The sequence below is a fragment of the Oncorhynchus mykiss genome, chromosome 5 (genome assembly GCF_057628025.1).
Source record: "Oncorhynchus mykiss isolate SJ-2025 chromosome 5, ASM5762802v1, whole genome shotgun sequence".
NCBI lineage: Eukaryota > Metazoa > Chordata > Actinopteri > Salmoniformes > Salmonidae > Oncorhynchus > Oncorhynchus mykiss.
The window spans coordinates 15,363,128-15,382,429 of NC_143026.1; the positions used below are offsets into that span (position 1 = coordinate 15,363,128).

Sequence of the window (19,302 nt, forward strand, 5' to 3'; positions counted from 1 at the left end):
TTCGAATAACAGACTGGAAGCTTCAAAAGGAGGGTGGTGCTTGGAATCATTGTTCTTCCTTTGTTGACCATGGTTACCTGCAAGGAAACACGTGCTGTCATCATTGCTTTGCACAAAAAGGGCTTCACAGGCAAGGATATTGCTGTCAGTAAGATCAACCATTTATCGGATCATCAAGAACTTCAAGGAGAGCAGTTCAATTGTTGTGAAGAAGGCTTCAGGGCGCCCAAGAAAGTCCAGCAAGCCCCTGGACCATCTCCTAAAGTTGATTCAGCTGTGGGATCGGGGCACCACCAGTACAGAGCTTGCTCAGGAATGGCAGCAGGCAGGTGTGAGTGCATCTGCACACACAGTGAGGCAAAGACTTTTGGAGGATGGCCTGGTGTCAAGGAGGGCAGCAAAGAAGCCACTTCTCTCCAGGAAAAACATCAGGGACAGACTAATATTCTTCAAAAGGTACAGGAAGTGGACTGCTGAGAACTGGGGTAAAGTCATTTTCTCTCCCCGTTCCGATTGTTTGGGGAATACGGAAAAAAGCTTGTCCGGAGAAGACAAGGTGAGCGCTACCATCAGTCCTGTGTCATGCCAACACTAAAGCATCCTGAGACCATTAATTTGTGGGGTTGCTTCTCAGCCAAGGGAGTGGGCTCACTCACAAATTTGCTTAAGAGCACAGCCATGAATAAAGAATGGTACCAACACATCCTCCGAGAGCAACTTCTCCCAACCATCTAGGAACAGTTTGGTGACGAACAATGCCTTTTCCAGCATAATGGAGCACCTTGCCATAAGGCAAAATTGATAACTAAGTGGCTCGGTGAACAAAACATCGATATTTTGGGTCCATGGCCAGGAAACTCCCCAGACCTTAATCCCATTGAGAACTTGTGGTCAATCCTCAATAGGCGGGTGGACCAACAAAAACCCACAAATTCTGACAAACTCTGAGCATTGATTATGCAAGAATGGATTGACATCAGTCAGGATGTGGCCCAGAAGCTAATTGACAGCATGCCAGGGCGAATTGCAGAGGTCTTGAAAAATAAGGGTTAACACTGCAAATATTGACTCATTGCATCAACTTCATGTAATTGTCAATAAAAGTATTTGACACTTGTGAAATGCTTGTAATTATACTTCAGTATTCCATAGTAACAACTGACAAAAATATCTAAAGACACTGAAGCAGCAAACTTTGTGGAAATTCATATTTGTGTCATTCTCAAAACCTTTGGCCACGACTGTGTTACAAGGATATGTATTATCCCTATTGATAGTGATATGCACAGAAGAGAAATGGAACTGCAGTCATAGTGAATCATAAGTGAATCCCATATTAATAGGTTGCAACGTTTGTGTGGACTAAAGGGCCCTACACACTTCACGCAAATGCAGCATCATTTTCTCACATAGTTCTAGGTACTTGAGATTTGGAACAAACTATATACGATGCTCCTTTGCTCTGTTTGCATGAAGTGTGTAGCCTCCTTAAGATGAGTGTTATTCCTGAATCATTCTTTTTTATTATTCATGTTGGTTATTTTTCCTACAGGAACATTGAGGAAATCCTTGCAGCGAAAGGGGAGAAGGTGAAGAGGGTAGAAGAAGAGGCAGCCTTCGAGATTGTTATAGATGAGTCCGGCAAGGATACAACACAGACTGCTCAAGATGCAAAGAAACCTTCACCAGAGTCTGATGACTCAGGGAAATCATGACTAACTCTCTGTGGGTGTGGGTGTGTGTGCGCACAACAAGGACATCGTTCTCTATGAGGGGAAAAATTGATATTACTAAGTAAATGTAACACTTCTTTTGATATTTCTATCTCCATATTGTTTTCATACGATGTTGATAATTTCTTATCACACTATTTTATACCAACTGAACACTACTGCCAGAATATTCCTTGGGTTTACACCAATCTTACTACTACTGCACTGATCACACTCAAACAGAAAAGGCTGATGCTTCCAATTCATTTTTATTGTAAAGTTGTATGATATAAAGCATGAAGAATTAACATCCAAAGGCCCATTTAGGGCCATGGTAAACTGCCTATCATAGACCCTCTCCCTCTTCCTCCATGGTGTCCTCCAGAAGCTCATGAAAGCAATGCTGTCAATCCACATGGAAGCAGAACATAGAGTGCTCCTGTAAAACAACTATTCCGTCAGGAATTAATCAAACAGTCATTGAACGAATGGGATTCACAGTAATACAATTTGTCTGAGAAATTTCAATCATGAACCCCAGTTGTGGAGCCCCTATCCTCTCATCACAAGCCCAAGCACTTACCTCACCTGCTCTTCTGTGTTTTCCTCTTCCTGCCTCCCTCCCTTTCATCCTTTCCTATTAATGCTTCAACAGATAAAGAGACCTCATATGCCACAATCTGTTTCAGGAAAAAAACATCCGAATGCCCACTCACTTGAGGTGAATAATCACATGAGATCAGGAATTGTAGTGTTTGAGTTGAACAACATTACCTAAACATACTTCTATCAACACTAATACAGTTGTCTACAGAGAACAGGCTTTGATAGTAAACACTTACCTAATGAAGTCATCCAGCTGTGCTCCTCCTCCAACCCTCCCATCCTTTCCAATTGATGCTTCAACAGATCTGTTTCTTTGGCTGCTCTTTTCATCTATCTCAGACTTGAACAGGCTTAGAAAGAGGACAAAAGGAAACCAAAGCAACTTTAAAAGAGAAGTAGAAGAGGCAGACTTATTTTCTTTTTGACGTCTGTTGGCTATTTTTCCTGTGCTCTTGGTCTTCTCCTTTTCTGCTAATCCTTAGTTATTTAAATAGTTATTTTGGCCATATGTCCATCAGAATTCTAGTTCAATCTCCTCTCTATTACTCTTCTAAAGTGTTTTCACCTCTTTTCTCTGGGTCTCTGTTTATCTTGCCTCCCCCTTGTGTTTTCCATAACTTTCTTTCGATCCACTCAGCTCTTCTTTACTGCTAATCTCATTTACCTTTTATCCCATGGTCCTTCCTGATTCTGTCCATCAGAACTTGAATTCTATATCTCCTACTTCCCTCCTGATAAACCACTCTGGTCTCTCTTCCTCCTCTCTCTCATGTTTCCTCCTCTTCACCCTCATGCCTGGCTTCCTTATAATTTGTTCCTCCTTTTACTTATTTTCTCATTTTTTTGTTTGTTTTTTCTCTTAAAAAAAACTCTGTTGTTTATTTACATCTATCAACATACCTAGGAGCATTGACTTGTACATTTCTTCTTTTGTCTGCTCCCTTTCTTTTGTCATCTACTGAAAAGTTGTCGATGCCTCGTCCGCCGCTTTCTTCTGCTTCTTCCTTGTTCTCCTCTTTGCAGACTGTGCGTGAGCGGTCTCTGGACGCTGCTCCCTCTCTTCCCTCCGCACAGAGGCGTCAGATGTAGACGCTGTGACCTCGTATGCCACCACCTGTTTTGCTCTCTGTGTCTGTCCTTTTTTATGACACAGCGCACGCCTCTTTTCTCTTTCAATCTGTGCATTCCTCTCTTCTCTCTCATACAGTTTCTCCATCTCCATCTTGAACCTGGCCTCGTGATCTTTTATTCTTTGAAGCTCTGCTCTCTTCTTATCCTCGTCCCGTATCCTTGTCTGCCTTTTCTGTTCCTCCTTCTCTTGTTCCTGTTGTATCTTCAATCTCCTTTTCTGTTCCTCTTTCCTCCTCTTCTCTTCTTTCTCTCGTGCCTTTTGCTGCATCTCCAACACCTTCATTCTCTCCTTTTCCCTGTTCCTCTCCTCCTCCATCCTCTGTTTCTCCATCTTTTTCAACTTCTCTGCCCTCTGTTTCTCCATCTTTTTCTCTTCCTCTGCCCTCTGTTTCTCCATCTTTTTCTCTTGCTCTTGTCTCTTTTTCTCATGTTCGATCTTTAGTTTCATCTCTGCCTTCTCCCTTTTCCTCTGCTCCTCTAACTTGTTTTTTTCCATATTTTCTGTCCTTTTCCTTTCCTCCTCATTCAATTTCTTCTGTATCTTTTCCCACTTTTTGAGCTCTTCGTTCCTGGCTTTTTCCTTCCTCCTTTCAATCTTCATCATCACTTCATTTCTCTTAGCCTCATACTTGAAATATTTGATCCTGTCTGCGTAGCTCATGGCATTAAGTTCTTCTATCCCTCGGCTCGCCATCATACACATTGCATTGGCGGTTGCAAATCTCCCTTGCCTTTTACCACTATCAATCTCCTTCCTGTCCCTCTTACCATAAGGATCCCTGTGTAGCCATCTCTGCTGTTGTCCACTCATGCTCTCCTCACTTTCACTACTCCCCTCCTGACTTGTGTCCTCACTCACACTCTGAGACACATCATCCTCAGACGAGCACGAGGGAGTCACAGCATTCTCAGTGATGACGCAAAGCGCCTTGATGTAGTCAGCTTCTGTGTTCACTCTGTGAGCGAGCGGGCACAGCTCCTCGTAAATGGATTTCCATGTGAGTGACTCCTCACAAACATCGTCAGGCAGGTATAGATAAGATGATTGCCTCTTGAGCACATTCACAACCTCTGCCAGGTCCTGCTGGGTGTCCCCCTGAGTGTCCTCTCGGGCGGCCACTGGCGTGGCCTCTGGGCTGTCCGGGCGCTCGGGGGCTGTGGCAGGGATATTAGATTGTTTTACTGCAGAGGAGCAGGAGGCCTCACTGTCATCGTTCTTGTCATCGCTGTTTGCCATTTTCTTCAGAATCTCTTCCTTTCTCTTTTGGGCCATCCTCTCTTTCAGCTGTGCTTTATACATGCTTGCAATTTCTGCTCCTCTCCGTTGAACTTCCTCAGACAATTCCTCAGACGATGCAGTCTCTTGCCTCTTAACCTCATCCTTGACCTTTGCCTGGCCAGTCAATGGGGACCTGGGGTGGACCTGCGGATGGGTCTGTCTCATCCGGGCAGGATGGCCGGGAGCCAGGAGGTGGGATGGGACAGCAAATCGGTGTGAAGCGTGTGGGTGTGACGTCTTGGACGGAGAATGAGGCCATTTATCAGGGGAGGTGCAGCTCTGTGTGTCCAGAGGGGGAAAGATTGAGTGTTTCTTAGGTGGGTCCTTCTGGGTGCCGGCAGCATGCTGGTCAGGCTCCGATTGGCTGTTGGCGAGGTACCTGTGGTGGTTGTACCAGGGGAAAGCTGGCAGTGTCGGGGAGACGGGACAAATAATGGAGGAGGTGGAGCGCTGCTTGATCAACCCTTTATCCACCCCAATCTGTATGATGACAGACACACTTTTATTACTTAATAGCTTGATGGTTATTGTTATTACTATCTTAAAACAATTACATGTGTATGGGTAATAAATATCATAGAGAAAACATGTTTTATTACTGTATATTAGCCTATTAGGAAAATGGGAAGGTCCACACTTTTGGAATCATTCCAATTCAGAAATTCTTCCATTCCTTTACAACTTTATTATAAGAATGCAGACCTTCCCAAGAATACTACCAGTGCAGAACACAGGCCTTCCTCAGAATACTACCAGTGCAGAATGCAGACCTTCCTCAGAATACTACCAGTGCAGAATGCAGACCTTCCTCAGAATACTACCAGTGCAGAATGCAGACCTTCCTCAGAATACTACCAGTGCAGAATGCAGACCTTCCTCAGAATACTACCAGTGCAGAATGCAGACCTTCCTCAGAATACTTCCAGTGTGCAGTTCTTTTTCTTGCCTTCTTATTTCACTATTCTATCTATTTAGATCTCATTTCTGTGTATCAGGATTGGGAACATCTAAAGCAACTACAGTATATCTACTTATATGAAAGTCTGATTAAAAAAAACGGCTCTTGTTACCTCCTCCAAGAGTTGGTGCAGCCTAAATATTTCTCCATACAGCGCCTTAATCTCCCTCATGTTTCCTCGCTCAGTTCTCCATGTCTCTCTAGCCAATCTCCAATGGGCGAGGTCAAGGTCATGGATATCCTCCCGCATGCCTAGTTCAACCTGGGTTCCCTTCTCATTTAGCCTCTTCTTTTTCCTCTTCTTCTGGATTGAATCGGTGTTCTCCTTGTCCTGCCTACACACCTTTGGGGCAGTAGGGATATTGAGTATAGAACATGGTATATTTTATTTTACTCATTGGATTATTATGTGCCTTCCATTGTATTTCATTATTATAGAATATCAATAAGGTATAACGTTGACACTAGATCAATCCGTAGTTTGTACAAAGTTTACACTGATTGGCCATACATGATTAGTCTGGACCACTTTAGTGGGTCGTAGATTTAGCCTGCAGATGGGACTTACATTAAGGCTGGGGAGTTGTGAGGAGTTGTGAGGCTGGTGTGTTCTGGGCCTGTGGAGTTCAGTAGTTCCTGTGCAGAAATCATCCTGTGCAGTCCGATTTGCCCATGGCTAGAAATGAAAATGATGACAAACATGCAGTCGGAAATGAGGTTATCATGATACAAGCTTGTTATTTTCAATCTTAGAAAAGCTCATAGCCTATATGTCAAAGTGATGATTTTAAATCACTGGAGTTTTGACTATGAGGGTGGTGAGAGAAAAGATATTCTAACCATTCTTATGATGAGCCTTGGAAAGGAGAACTTTCCCATAGTTCCTTCAATTACAGTAATCCTGAAAAAGATACAATATGGCTTAAAAATATTATTATATTATTCAAATCATCTAAATTAAATTGTGCCACAAAGTAGGCCTTTTCACACGAAATCACAAGTGGTCACAACTACTTACCACCAAAATAACCATCCAAAATATAGCAATGATTTTGACCCTGAATTGAACTTGTAAGTGTTGCTGTAATATGGCAAGCCATTTAGGCTGTCATCATACCAGAATACAATCATTTATGACATCACAATTGTGATGTAATGTGGTGCCATGGGAAGCCACACCCACCATGACAGACAACAAATCACCAGAGCCACATAGGCCTATTAACCAATTAATCCACTTCTATGTTTGAAATACAGTATATTTAGTACTAGTAAGCTCATAAACATAGTAAAAACCACACTGTAGCAATGTGTATCACTTCACAGCTACTGTTCATGATGCATCATGAGTGGCTGTCCTCTGATGGGACCCTATTCCCTACATTGTAACTCTTCAGGATGTGGCAGAGTATGAAAACCTTTGCACTGTCTCTGATGCAGGTGTTTTTTTCTCCCACTCATTATGACATCACTGTGGACATTTTGCCTGAGTTTGGCATCTCTGGGGATAATATGCTGTGTGCAGACCACTTTTACACATATGCACTAGTGGAATCATTGTATTTCCTCCTGCATTAATGTATAATTGCAACATTACAGAATTTCTACAATTGTGCGTCGCCCTATGGGACTCCCAGTGCTTTAGACCGCTGCACCACTCGGAAGGCCAATATAAACGCATCTTCAAAGAATTTACTGAGTTACAGTCCATATATTGGTGAATTGAAATTAATTAGTCCCTAATCTATGGATTTCACATGACTGTACAGGGGTGCATCCATTGGGTGGGCCTTGGAGGGCTCACCCACTTGCAGCCAGGCCCAGCCAATCAGAATGAGTTTGTCCCCACAAAAAGGCATTATTATATGCAAATACTTGTCAGCCTCCCTCCCAGCGTGGCTACAAATTCTCTAAAAGGATGTTCGAGGCACATGGTTGAAAAATTAAGATTCAATTATCTAGCAACAGCTCTGGTGGACATTGCTGCAGTCATTATGCCAATTGCACACTCCCTCAAAACTTGAGGCATCTGTGGCATTGTATTGTGACACAACTGCACATTTTAGGGGCTTTTTATTGTCCCCAGTACAATGTGCCCCTGTGTAATGACCATGCTATTTAATCAGCTTCTTGATATGCCACACCTGTCAGGTGGATGGATTACCTTGGCAAAGGAGAAATGCTCACTAACAGCGATGTAGACACATTTGTGCACAAAATGAGAAAATACGCTTTTTTTGCATATGAAACATTTTTGAGATGTTTTATTTCATCTCATGAAACATGGGACAAACACTTTACATGTTGTGTGTATATTTTTGTTCAGTGTACATTTCCAAGGCAACACATCCTCTAAAACGAACCTTCTCTGGGGTAGGCTAACTCTGAGCTTTCTCATATATCCTGAATGAATTGTCTGATTTGCGAGTTAAGGACCAATGAAATCAGATCGATAGGAGTGGGGGAAAAGGGGGCTTGTGCATTGATAAGCACCTCAAAATAAGTTAACAATAGGTAATAAAATATGTCACTTTTGCCCATAAGATGGCTCTAATTTGGACTATTTTACACCATAGCCTGATGAAATTTACAATAACTTTTCTAGAGTAAAAACATCCCCATATATAGGGTCAGTTTGCTCCAAGCAGAACTGGGCTAGGCGATGCAAACTTCTGTGCTCACACTCCCTAAAGACCTTCGCTTGAAAAACTAGAAGAAAGAGGCAATATTACTGTTTGTCTCTCTTGAGCCACCGTAGTAACAATATAGCCAGAAACACTTCCTCAAAATAGATACATCAAGACATCTGTATTGAATTATTTTCGTTTTTGCAGAGGAGGTCTTAGTCGTGCAATTACACATCCGTTTAGTGCAGTAATTCTCAAGTGAATGATAGCAAACACTTAATTGAAGAATCCCGTCCATAGTTCCCACCCCTACTGTAAACCAATCACTGATGAAGGGGTGTAGACTTTGACTACTAAACTTCCACTTGCCTCAACAAAAAAACTGGTACATGCGAACAGTTGAAAATAACCTACCAAACACCAAAATGAACAAAAACTTCACCAAATGTATAAGCTTAAAGTGTTTTGACTGGGAAGCATGTGACAGCCTTTTACGGAAGGTGGACGAGCAAAATCCACCATCGTAGTACGGATGATGCCTGAGCTGGAATGTGAAGCTAACTGAAGCTGGCTAGATTTAAAAGACCCTGGGTAGATCTAGCTTGCTTCTTGGTATACCACTCTGGGAACACCTTGGACTTACGACATGGGCTCTATGCTACATTATGGACAGTACTATTCACTGCTCTATACTATGGATGCACATTACCACTGTCTATACTGCACTATACATGAACACTAACACTGTCTACACGGTTTCCCACAGCAGATATTTATTTTCTGTCAATGGGGAGCCCACCATCATAGCCAAGATCCACAACAAGATATCAGAGATGGGCCAGAGAACACACAGGATTGAACTAAACATCCAGGAAGTCTGACCCCTCTACAACTGTGGCTGTATGACATGCCATACTCTTTTTGAACAGACGGCATCAGATACATGGCCTACACATACTAAGACAGAGGAGCGCTGTTCAGCTGTCTCAGATGATTTATCTGAGGTTGATGTCTCTTTCTGTCAATAGTGTGCAACTGCAGCCCACATTTCAGGGTGTCCCTGCATGAGGGCATTCCTGCACCTGCTACATTATGCACAGTACTGTTCACTATATACTATGGATGCACATTAACACTGTCTATAATGCACAATCTGTTGTTGAGGTTGATGACTTAAAAACAAGTGCTCCCACCTGCATCTGTTCTGGTGACACAGGAGTTTGAAGTGGAGGGAGTACAGGGCTTAGTATGTCCCTCAAGGAGGCTAAAAAAAGATCTTGACTTGGAAAAGTTGAATATTTTCAGGAGTCAGGTAATTGTTTAAGGGAGGAGGATTGGAGGGAAAGATAGAGCAGGTTGAAAAGACTGAGGGAGGCAGAGGATGGGTTTGTATCTGTTGAAGATAGCAATGACAAGGGAGAGGGAATGTCGAGGAAGATTGGTATCAAGTTGAAACAAAGTGGGCCGGACACCAGTTTGAGTTCTGGAGGTGAAAGGGAAGGGGCAGAAGGTATTGTGAGGAGCTTGGAGCCCAAGCCTTCCATTGATGGGCATGGCTATGATAAAGATACGATTGGTTCAGTGGGAGTAAGATTTTTGAAGAAGGTGGAACCAGGCCTTTTGTCTGATCCATGGTCGGTTCCAAGTTGGGTGGAAAGGATGGTGGGTGCCATTGAGTCGGTGAAGGTAACCCTGAGTGGAGGTGTCTGGTGCGAGAGAAGCAGGTTGAGGTGGCCAGGGTCATTGTAGTGAAGAAGATGTTGTATGCAGAGGAAGTGGAGGGTGGATCAAGGGTGAGGGATTCTGAGAGGATTCCTGTGAATAGTAGATCTTTGCCAGAACAGAGGGATAGGCCAATGAGTGATATATGTTTCAGTGAGTTTGGCTTAGCATTCATAGCCATTGTTATCTGCTGTACCGCAGAGATGATACGTAAGTCATAGAAAATAGATGTTGTGGTGGCAGCTGCAGAGAAGTACTTGGGGGTATGAGTTTAGATTTCAGAAGAGTTACGGGGTGTGTTGAGTTGTAGTGTCCCGTCATCTCGGGTCGTTGGCCTGGGGTAGGATAAGATAGGGTTAAAGTAGTGGAATAAGGTGATGGGTTTTAATGAGTGTAGGGTTAGTTAGAAGGGTCATTAAATATATATATATTTATTTTTTCACATTTCCCCTTTCCAATTTTGTATCAGAAAGGTAATGGATTCATACAATAGTTCAGTAGAGGGCGATAATGCAACATATTGGATGCCAACCGTCTTTAAACCTCACAGAAGCAGAAGAAGAAGAATGCACCTGTTCTTTTGTGATTGCTGCCCTGCCCACTATTTAACTGGAAGGAGAGCTATTCCACACAATTGTTTATGCTTTTTCTTTGGTTGTTTTTTTTTCCAAATCTTGGGGGACAATTGTTGTTGCAACATGGTTTGGTTTCTGACTCTCATCTGGTGTGTCCAAGGTAGGACCAGTCATTTTGGTTATGTGACATCCTGTTCTTGAGTGTTTTCCATTTGAGGTAGGCGTGGCCGACCCCACTGCGGACGCCAATTGGTTCACCATGTTATTATCTAACATGTATTATGTTCCCCTTGTGTATTTCAGTGGGCAGTGTTCCCATCACCAATTTCACAAATGCTACTACTTCAAATGCTACTTTCCCTGCCACAGGTAGGCAGGCCTGCATTTGGGACCAGTCATTTTGTTAGATGACAGGCTGAAAGCTAGGCCTGTTTTCCATGTATATTTAATGTAGGCCAGCCCCATTGCCAAACTGTTGTTCTGTTCCACTTTATAATTTCTTTCTGTATTTCAGTGGACAATTCTACAAACACCATCAACAATTCTACAAATGAGACTTTCACTGCCACAGGTAGGCCTCTACTGTGATTCTGAAGTCAATATCTTGGGCTGATGGGGCCAACAATTCAATCTGTTGTCTTCAAGTTTATGGCCTGTCTATCAATAAACATAATGATATTACAAAATAAGTTTGTTCACAATTTCTTTTAGGTTCTACTGCCTCAATGGGGACACGCCACAGACTAAATGATTGGGTTAAAACGCCTGAAACCAGAGAAGGTAACGCATTCATTAGATGAAGCGCACAATCCTGGACCTCTACCATGAGGTCTGGACTTTAATGGCACTGGAGGTAGTGACTTGTAACTAGTAGATGTCATGTCAGTGTTTCAGACCATCTCTCTCTGTTACAGAGGACTTACAGTTCGACCTTGCTATCATGGAGGGAGACATTCTGGTGTCGGTGAGTCTGTTATCCCTGCTTTCTGTCTTGTTACTGCATCTTTTAGGCTGATGAATCTAATTGATACCACCTTCTGATATACACATTCTGAATCTAATGACTCCGAAATCATTCAAGCCAGAATGTTGAACAGAATTACATTTGAACGTGCTCTACCGGTTGTCCATGATGTTTGTCCTTCAGATGGTTGCAATTTGAGCCTATATATCCACAGGAAAATATACAATGCATAATAACTGAAGTGCCAGGTGATAGAAACTCCAACTTTAGTACCGCCACTCTAAAATTGTTTTAACAGTACTTTCCTGTGGATATTTTTAACCATCTGAAGGATCAACACCACGGACCACCAGTAGAGTAAGTTTCAATGTCATTTTATTTAACATTCTGTCTTGTAAAGAAACCTTAAATGATTTTGAAGTCATTAATTTCAGTCTGTGTATACCAGAAGCTGGTACAGTGCCTTCCGAAAGCATCATACCCCTTGACTTATTTCACATTTTGTTGTTACAGCCTGAATTCAAAATGGATGAAATGCAAATTCTAACCCGTCTACACAAAATAACCCATAATGACAGTGAAAATGTCTTAGAAATGTTTGCTAGTTCATTGGAAATGAAATGCAGAAATATCTCAACTAGTCGCATCCCAGAGTCAATACTTTGTAGAAGCACCTTTGGCAGCGACTACACCTGTGAGTTTCTCTGGGTAAGTCTAAGAGCTTTCCACATCTGGATTGTGTAACTTCTCAAAATCTAATCAAAATTATTCAAGCTGTCAAATTGGTTGTTGATCACTACTAAACAACCATGTTCAGGTCCTGCAGTAGATTTGTCAAAACTGTAACTTGGCCACTCGGCAACATTCTGTCTTGGTAAGAAACTCCAGTGCAGTCCTTGTGTTTTAGGTTATTGTCCTGCAGAAAGGTGAATTGTGCTCCCAGTGTCTGGTAGAAAGCAGACTAAACCAGGATTTCCTCTAGGATCTTGCTTGTGCTTAGCTCATAACGTTTCTTTTTTTATCCTGAAACTCCCCAGTCCGCTATGATTACAAGCATACCCATAACATGATGCATCCACCACAATGCTTGAAAATATGAAGTGGTACTCAGTAATATTTTGGTTTTGCCTGTCATTACACTTTGTATTCAGGACCAAAAGAGAATTGCTTTGCCACATTTTCTGCAGTATTACTTTAGTGCCTTGATGCAAACAGGATGCATGTTTTGGAATAATTTGATTCTGTACAGGCTTCCTTTTCACTGTCAATCAGGTTAGTATTGTAGAGTAACTAAAATGTTGTTCCATTCTCAGTTCTCTTATCACAGCCATTAAAGTCTAACTGTTTTGTAGTCACTATTGGGTTCATGGTGAAATCCCTGAGCGGTTTCCTTCTCTGGAAACTGACTTAGGAAAGACACCTGTATCTTTTGTATGGACTGGGTGTATTGAAACACCATCCAAAGTGTGATTAACTTCACCACGCTCAAAGGGATCTTCAATGTCTGCTTTTTACCCATCTATGCAAGTTTTTGAAACCAACAGGGCATTGTAGTTAAATCTGTTTGAAATACACTGCTTGTTTGAGACCTTACAATTATCTGTATGTGTGGGTTACAGAGATCAGGTAGTCATTAAAAATTCATGTAAACACTATTGCACAGTGAGTCATGCAAATAATATTTGTGTGTCGGCCAGTGACGACAATCTCAATTTAAATCGTAGTGGCACGGTTTTAGTTGATTTTAATTTTCTTCTAAAAGATCTTAAAATATATATAGTTTACAAAACATTAGGAACACTTAATATTGAGTTGCACCCCCCTTTGCCCTCAAAAGCCTCAATTCGTTAGGGCATGGACTCTTCCACAGGAATGCTGGCCCCATGATGTCCTCAATGCTTCCCACCATTGTGCCCAGTTAGCTGGTAGTGGATCTCTAATCAGAAATAGCTCGTTCCAGCTCATCCCACAGATGCTTAATTGGATTGAAATCTGGTGACTGGGCAGGCCACTGCACTAAGCTGAATTCACTGTCATTTTTGTGGAACAATCCTAGCCTTGTGGCTTGGGGCATTATCCTGCTGAAAAAATCAATTCAGATGGATACTCTGCTGCCATGAAGGGATGCACCTGATTTTCAATTATGTTCAGACATTCAAATGTTGCGCAACTTTTATCCAACGTGTGCCATGAAAAGGCACCCCACAGCATCACTCCACCACTGCCACTCTCTAGCCTGCAATGTTGACAAACATCATGATGGCTGCATGTGGTTTTCTTCATACCCTAGTCCTCCCATCAGCGTGAAATTGCAACAAAAAAAACGGGATTCACCAGACGTTTTTCCAAATCTCCTGTGTGCAGTGTTTCCTTAGTCCACTGCAACATGTTTTTTGCTGAAAGAAGTGGTTCTCTGTAAGGTTGTCGGCTGCCATACCCCATTTGTGTCATTCTACGAGTTGAGCATTCTTTGGGGTCTTTGGGCACGAATGTTTTACTGGACGGTCAATTGAATATAACTGTAGCCCGTCTGTTGCTCTGCACAATTCGTGTCGCCCATTTTCGACCACTGGACTGCCATTGGCTGGATGTCCTTTGGGTGCTGGACCATTCTTCACACACTGGAAACTGAGTGTGAAATACCCAGCAACATTGCAGTTCTTGACACACTCAAACTGGTGAGCCTGGTACCTACCATACCCTGATCAAAGGTACTTCAATATTTTGTCCTGCCTATTCACCCTCTGAATGGCATATATACATGATCCATGTCGCAAGGCTTAACAATCCTCCTCTAACCGGTCTCTTCATATACACTGAACAGGTGACCTCTGTAAGGATCATAGCATTCACCTGGTCAGTCTGTCATGGAAAGTACACTGTATATTGCTCCTTTTTTTCTACATACTTAGTCTGGTTTTAGTCATTTAAGTTAATACTGAAATAGTTTTACCATTTTAGAATTTAAAAACATGCATAGGGGAAACGCAGAAATAACAATTGAATTAATCGGAGGCCTATGCTGTCTCGCGACAGCTGGATTTAAGATTAGGTGCTTTGTCCTACAGGAAGACCGATTAGCTGTGAAGTCACTTTGGCCTGAGAAAGATGGCGTCACTTCTATCCCCTACAAGGTCAACGATTATCTGGGTGAGTGTCGAATACAGTAGGAGAGATGAACACTAACACTAGATGTTTTCTAATACAGTGAGAATGATATGCACCGTCTAATGGTAGATTGTCTCTGATCCACACAGTGGACAGAAAGGTAACTATACTAGCAGCGTTCAAGATGATTTCAGACCAGACGTGTATCCTCTTCCACGAATACACCAATGAGATTAACTACATAGACATCATCTCTGGGACAGGGTGAGTCCAAAGTGGGCACATTAACACATTCTCTCCTTCCCAGCAGTTTACAGTTAACTCACAACCTCTCCTTCCTTTTTCCTGTGTTCAATCCTTTATTTTTCTCTCTTCCTGTCATATCCCCTCTCTCTCCTCCTTCTCTCACCTTTCTCTTTCTTCACTTAACTCTAGCTGTGCGTCGTATGTAGGTTTTCAGGGCGGGGCCCAGTCTCTGTACTTCGGTAGAGCCTGTAACGTGGGGAACCTGTGCCATGAGCTGATGCATGCCCTGGGCCTGCACCACGAGCACACACGGCCAGACCGTGACCAATACGTCACCATACAGTGGGACAACGTGGTCCCAGGTTACTCACACCAACACAACATACTAAACCACCTCACGGGCATTACATGTGGATCAGGGGCAGGGCTGGTCAATTTGTCCCCTGAAGAGCTGCAGTGTGTAGGCTTTAGTACTAGCCCAACACTAACATACCTGATTCAGCTTTTTGTGGTCTGGAGTGAAGACCGTACAGAATAACTAACTATTTTTATTTTTTAGGTAATATTTTATTAGGTACTGCCTAAGTGTAACGGATGTGAAACGGCTAGCTTAGTTAGCGGTGGTGCGCGCTAAATAGCATTTCAATCGGTGACGCCACTTGCTCTGAGACCTTGAAGTAGTGGTTCCCCTTGCTCTGCAAGGGCCGTGGCTTTTGTGAAGCGATGTGTAACGATACTTTGTGGGTGTCAGTTGTTGTGTGCAGAGGGTCCCTGGTTCGCGCCCGGGTATGGGCAAGGGGATGGTCTAAAGTTATACTGTTACATAAGCAGCAGCTACTCTTCCTGGGCTCCACACAACATGACATTCATACATTTATGTTCCATTTATCATGTACTTATTATAACGGAAATACTGCAGCCATTCATTTCCCCATACATTGCAACCCTTTCCTCTACTGTTGAAATTGCTTTGTCTAAGCAGGTCCCGATGTCCTAATATCATAGCAACCTTGAATCCTGATATCCTAATCTCACAGTACCAGTTATGTAAACACCAGAGAATCTTACACCAGTAACCATCAGTGTTCTTCAGTTTGAGACCAATACTATGTATTTCATAGACTAATTTCCAATTATGTAGAATTGAACTGAATTCGTTAACTCCTGCGAATTTCTTCTGGCATGATTGCAGCAACCTTGTTCGCTAAATTTGCCTGACGTGAATAACTCTACATTGTCATCTACAGTTACCACCTATCCTGGTGTAAAATATACCTTTTACAGTTGCCACCTGTAATGGGTATCCTGGGATAACATGTAAGCTCGTTTTGAGGGCAGTTTTGTTACATTACCACCCGCAATGGGTTTCATTAGGTAAGATGAAATATTCATGCCTTGAATCATGTAGAGTTTCCTCCTGCTAGAGGTTCAACTTAATGGTTTTTCCATCTCAACGTGTATACATTTCCATTTTCATTCACCTATATCACATTCACACCCAGCAGTGTCCACCAGTCACATCTGCCTCTTGTAACTCTTTTAACTTCCAGGAAAACAAGAGAACTTTAAGGTGAAGAAAGGAGACACTCAGGACCTGCCCTATGACTACGACTCCATAATGCACTACGGAACGTCAGTCACACTACTCTCCTCCTTATTCCCACTAAAGTCCTAATTTTACTCACCTTGCTTTTAAACTGCTAGCAATGAGTAAATATTAGTTTTACTGTGTACGGTATCCAGCTCCAGAAACATTTCCCTGTGCGTACCAAATGGTTCCCTCTTTAGGTCACAATTAATTTTTTTACCTGGGCTCTGGTCAAACTATGTGCACTATTGGGAATAGGGTGGCATTGTGGCGCAGTTCTTGTGTTAAAGTAGCAAGTCCTCTAATCCCCCATTGATGGGTTTCTCCTGGCAGATACTACTTCTCATCAAACCGGAACCCCACTATTGGCTCCAAGAAGAGGGGAGTCCAGATTGGACAGAGAAATCACCTGAGCCCCCTGGACATAACACGCCTTAACAAACTCTATCAATGTGGTAAAGGCATGCGCGCACACAGACAGATGGGAAAAATATCAGAATTGGGCTGCCTTTGTAAATGCAGTCATTATCGCACTGTATTCTAACCATGTTCATGTCCTGTTACAGAATAACAATGCACAGTTTATCACTTATTGCACCATCGAAGAAGATTTCAACACCGCTGCTGTCGACTGAAGATTCCAACACAAATGGCACTGACATTTTAACTTCTCAACAATGAATAAGTTGAACAAGTCCCTTAAAGCTTTCTGATGTATTGTATGTGTGTTCAGCAGCAGGTAGTTTAATGTGTCCTGTGCTCTTGCTGCCTTGAATTAGGCCTATTCCACTGCACTTGTCTTGGAAATAAATAAAATGATCCAGTCAGTGATGTTTCTTGCAGTGTTCTATTTCATTCTATAATGGACCTTCTCAGCTATGCTCATCGTGCATCCCAAGGTGGGATCAGAGATGAAGTAGATCTAACATAGCAGGAGAGATGACTTAAATTAATTGTGATTAAGGTATAGGACTTGGCTGGCTAGCTAGGCAACAAATTATTTAAAAATGATGATGCTGTAACAGGACTTAGACAGCAGGGATCATAGTCACCAATCAGAATGTCACCCTCTGGAAGGGTGTACTACGAAACCTGTGAGTTGATGAGAACTTTGGTAAACTCTTGAGCTCAACCATGTATGTGGCTCACCAGTTAGCAACGAATACTAAACACATATACATAAGGATGTATAAACACACTACTGTTCATGTTTTGTGTCACTTGAAATGTCCTTGTTTTTGAAAGCCTTTTGTTCATTCAAATATCAACGTGATCAGAAATAGTGTAGACAATGTAAATAACTACTGTAGCTGATTGGAATATCTACAGTTGAAGTCGGAAGTTCACATACGCCTTAGCCCAATACATTTCAACTCCGTTTTCAAAAATTCCTGACTTTTAATCCGAGTAAAAATTCCCTGTCTTTGGTCATTTAGGATCCCCACTATATTTTAAGAATGTGAAATGTCAGCATAATCAAGATCTTAGCTTTAATTCCTTTCATCACATTCCCAGTGGGTCAGAAGTATACATACACTCAATTAGTGTTTGGTAGCATTGCCTTTAAATTGTTTAAGTTGGGTCAAACATTTTGGGTAGCCTTCCACAAGCTTCCCACAATAAGTTGGGTGAATTTTGGCCCATTCCTCCTGACAGAACTGTTGTAACGGAGTCCGGTTTGTAGGCTTACTTGCTCGCACAGGCTTTTTCAGTTCTGTCCACAAACGTTCTATAAGTTTGAAGTCAGTCCAATAACTTGACTTCGTTGTCCTTAAGCCATTTTGCCACAACTTTGGACGTATGCTTGGGGTCATTGTCCAGTTGGAAGTTGCGATCAAGCTTTAACTTCCTAACATTTCTTGATGTTGCGTCAATATATCCACATTTTCCCCTCATGATGCCATCTATTTTGTGAAGTTCACCAGTCCATCCGGCAGCAAAGTACCCCCACAACATGCTACAACCCCTGTTCTTCACGGTTGGGATGGTGTTCTTTGGCTTTCAAGCCTCTCCCTTTCTCCTCCAAACATAATGCTCATTATGGCCAAATAGTTATATTTTTATTTCAAAAGAGCTGAGGACAATTCTCCAAAAAGTATTTTCTTTGTCCCCATGTGCAGTTGCAAACTGTAGTCTGGCTTTTTTATGGAGGTTTTGGAGCAGTGGCTTCTTCCTTGTAGAGCGGCCTTTCGGGTTATGTTGATATAGGACTCATTTTACTGTGGATATAGATACTTTGTGCACGTTTCCTCCAGCATCTTCACAAGGTTCTTTGCTGCTGTTCTGGGATTGATTTGCACTTTTTGCACTAAAGTACGCTCATCTCTTGGACACAGAATGTGTCTCCTTCCTGAGTCGTATGATGGCTGCGTGGTCCCATGGTGTTTATACTTGCGTACTATTATTTGCACAGTCACCTTACTGTAAGTAAACTTCTGACCCACTGCAATTGTGATACAGTGAATTATAAGTGAAATAATCTGTTAGAAACATTTGTTGGAAAAATTACTTGTCATGCACACAGTAGATGTCCTAACCGACTTGCCAAAACTATCGTTTGTTAACAAGAAATTTGTGGAGTGGTTGAAAAACGAGTTTTATTGACTCCAACCTAAGTGTATATAAACTTACGACTTCAACTGTACATAGTTGTACAGAGGCCCATTATCAGCAACCATAACTCCTGTGTTCCAATGGCACGTTGTTAGCTAATTCAAATGTATAATTTTAAAAGGCTAATTGATCATTAGAAAATCCTTTTGCAATTACGTTAGCACAGCTGAAAA

The 19,302-nt window shown here is 42.2% G+C and overlaps 3 protein-coding genes and 1 non-coding gene across 4 annotated transcripts in view; 2 read left to right on the plus strand and 2 right to left on the minus strand.

The window, feature by feature from the left end:
• The window catches only part of dnlz (DNL-type zinc finger), a 7,081-nt gene extending 1,767 nt beyond the window's left edge, over positions 1-5,314 (plus strand). The window contains 1 exon segment of the mRNA XM_021601874.3: positions 1,553-5,314. Within this exon segment, the coding sequence (XP_021457549.3) occupies positions 1,553-1,715 (163 nt within the window). The 3' untranslated portion in view covers positions 1,716-5,314.
• Positions 1,966-5,310, minus strand: LOC110519481 (uncharacterized; the record flags this gene model as incomplete). Its single annotated transcript, XM_090233881.1, has 1 exon — positions 1,966-5,310. A coding segment is annotated over one exon (2,037 nt), but the record flags the coding sequence as incomplete, so codon positions are not given.
• Positions 5,315-5,798: 484 nt separating the features above from the next.
• On the minus strand, positions 5,799-6,588 carry LOC110523287 (uncharacterized). Its single transcript, XR_016495883.1, has 3 exons — positions 6,527-6,588; positions 6,255-6,362; positions 5,799-6,029 (listed from the first exon to the last, which is right to left on the minus strand). It is a non-coding gene; the product is annotated as an uncharacterized LOC110523287 (transcript).
• Positions 6,589-10,624: 4,036 nt separating this feature from the next.
• LOC110523290 (low choriolytic enzyme) lies at positions 10,625-17,343 on the plus strand. The gene is made up of 11 exons (XM_090233882.1): positions 10,625-10,770; positions 10,914-10,979; positions 11,125-11,181; positions 11,322-11,390; positions 11,525-11,574; positions 14,643-14,724; positions 14,832-14,946; positions 15,118-15,290; positions 16,479-16,560; positions 16,850-16,971; positions 17,083-17,343. The coding sequence occupies exons 1-11, from the start codon at positions 10,734-10,736 to the stop codon at positions 17,085-17,087; spliced, it is 858 nt and encodes a 285-aa protein (XP_090090008.1). The 5' UTR covers positions 10,625-10,733; the 3' UTR covers positions 17,088-17,343.
• The last annotated feature ends 1,959 nt before the right edge of the window (positions 17,344-19,302 follow it).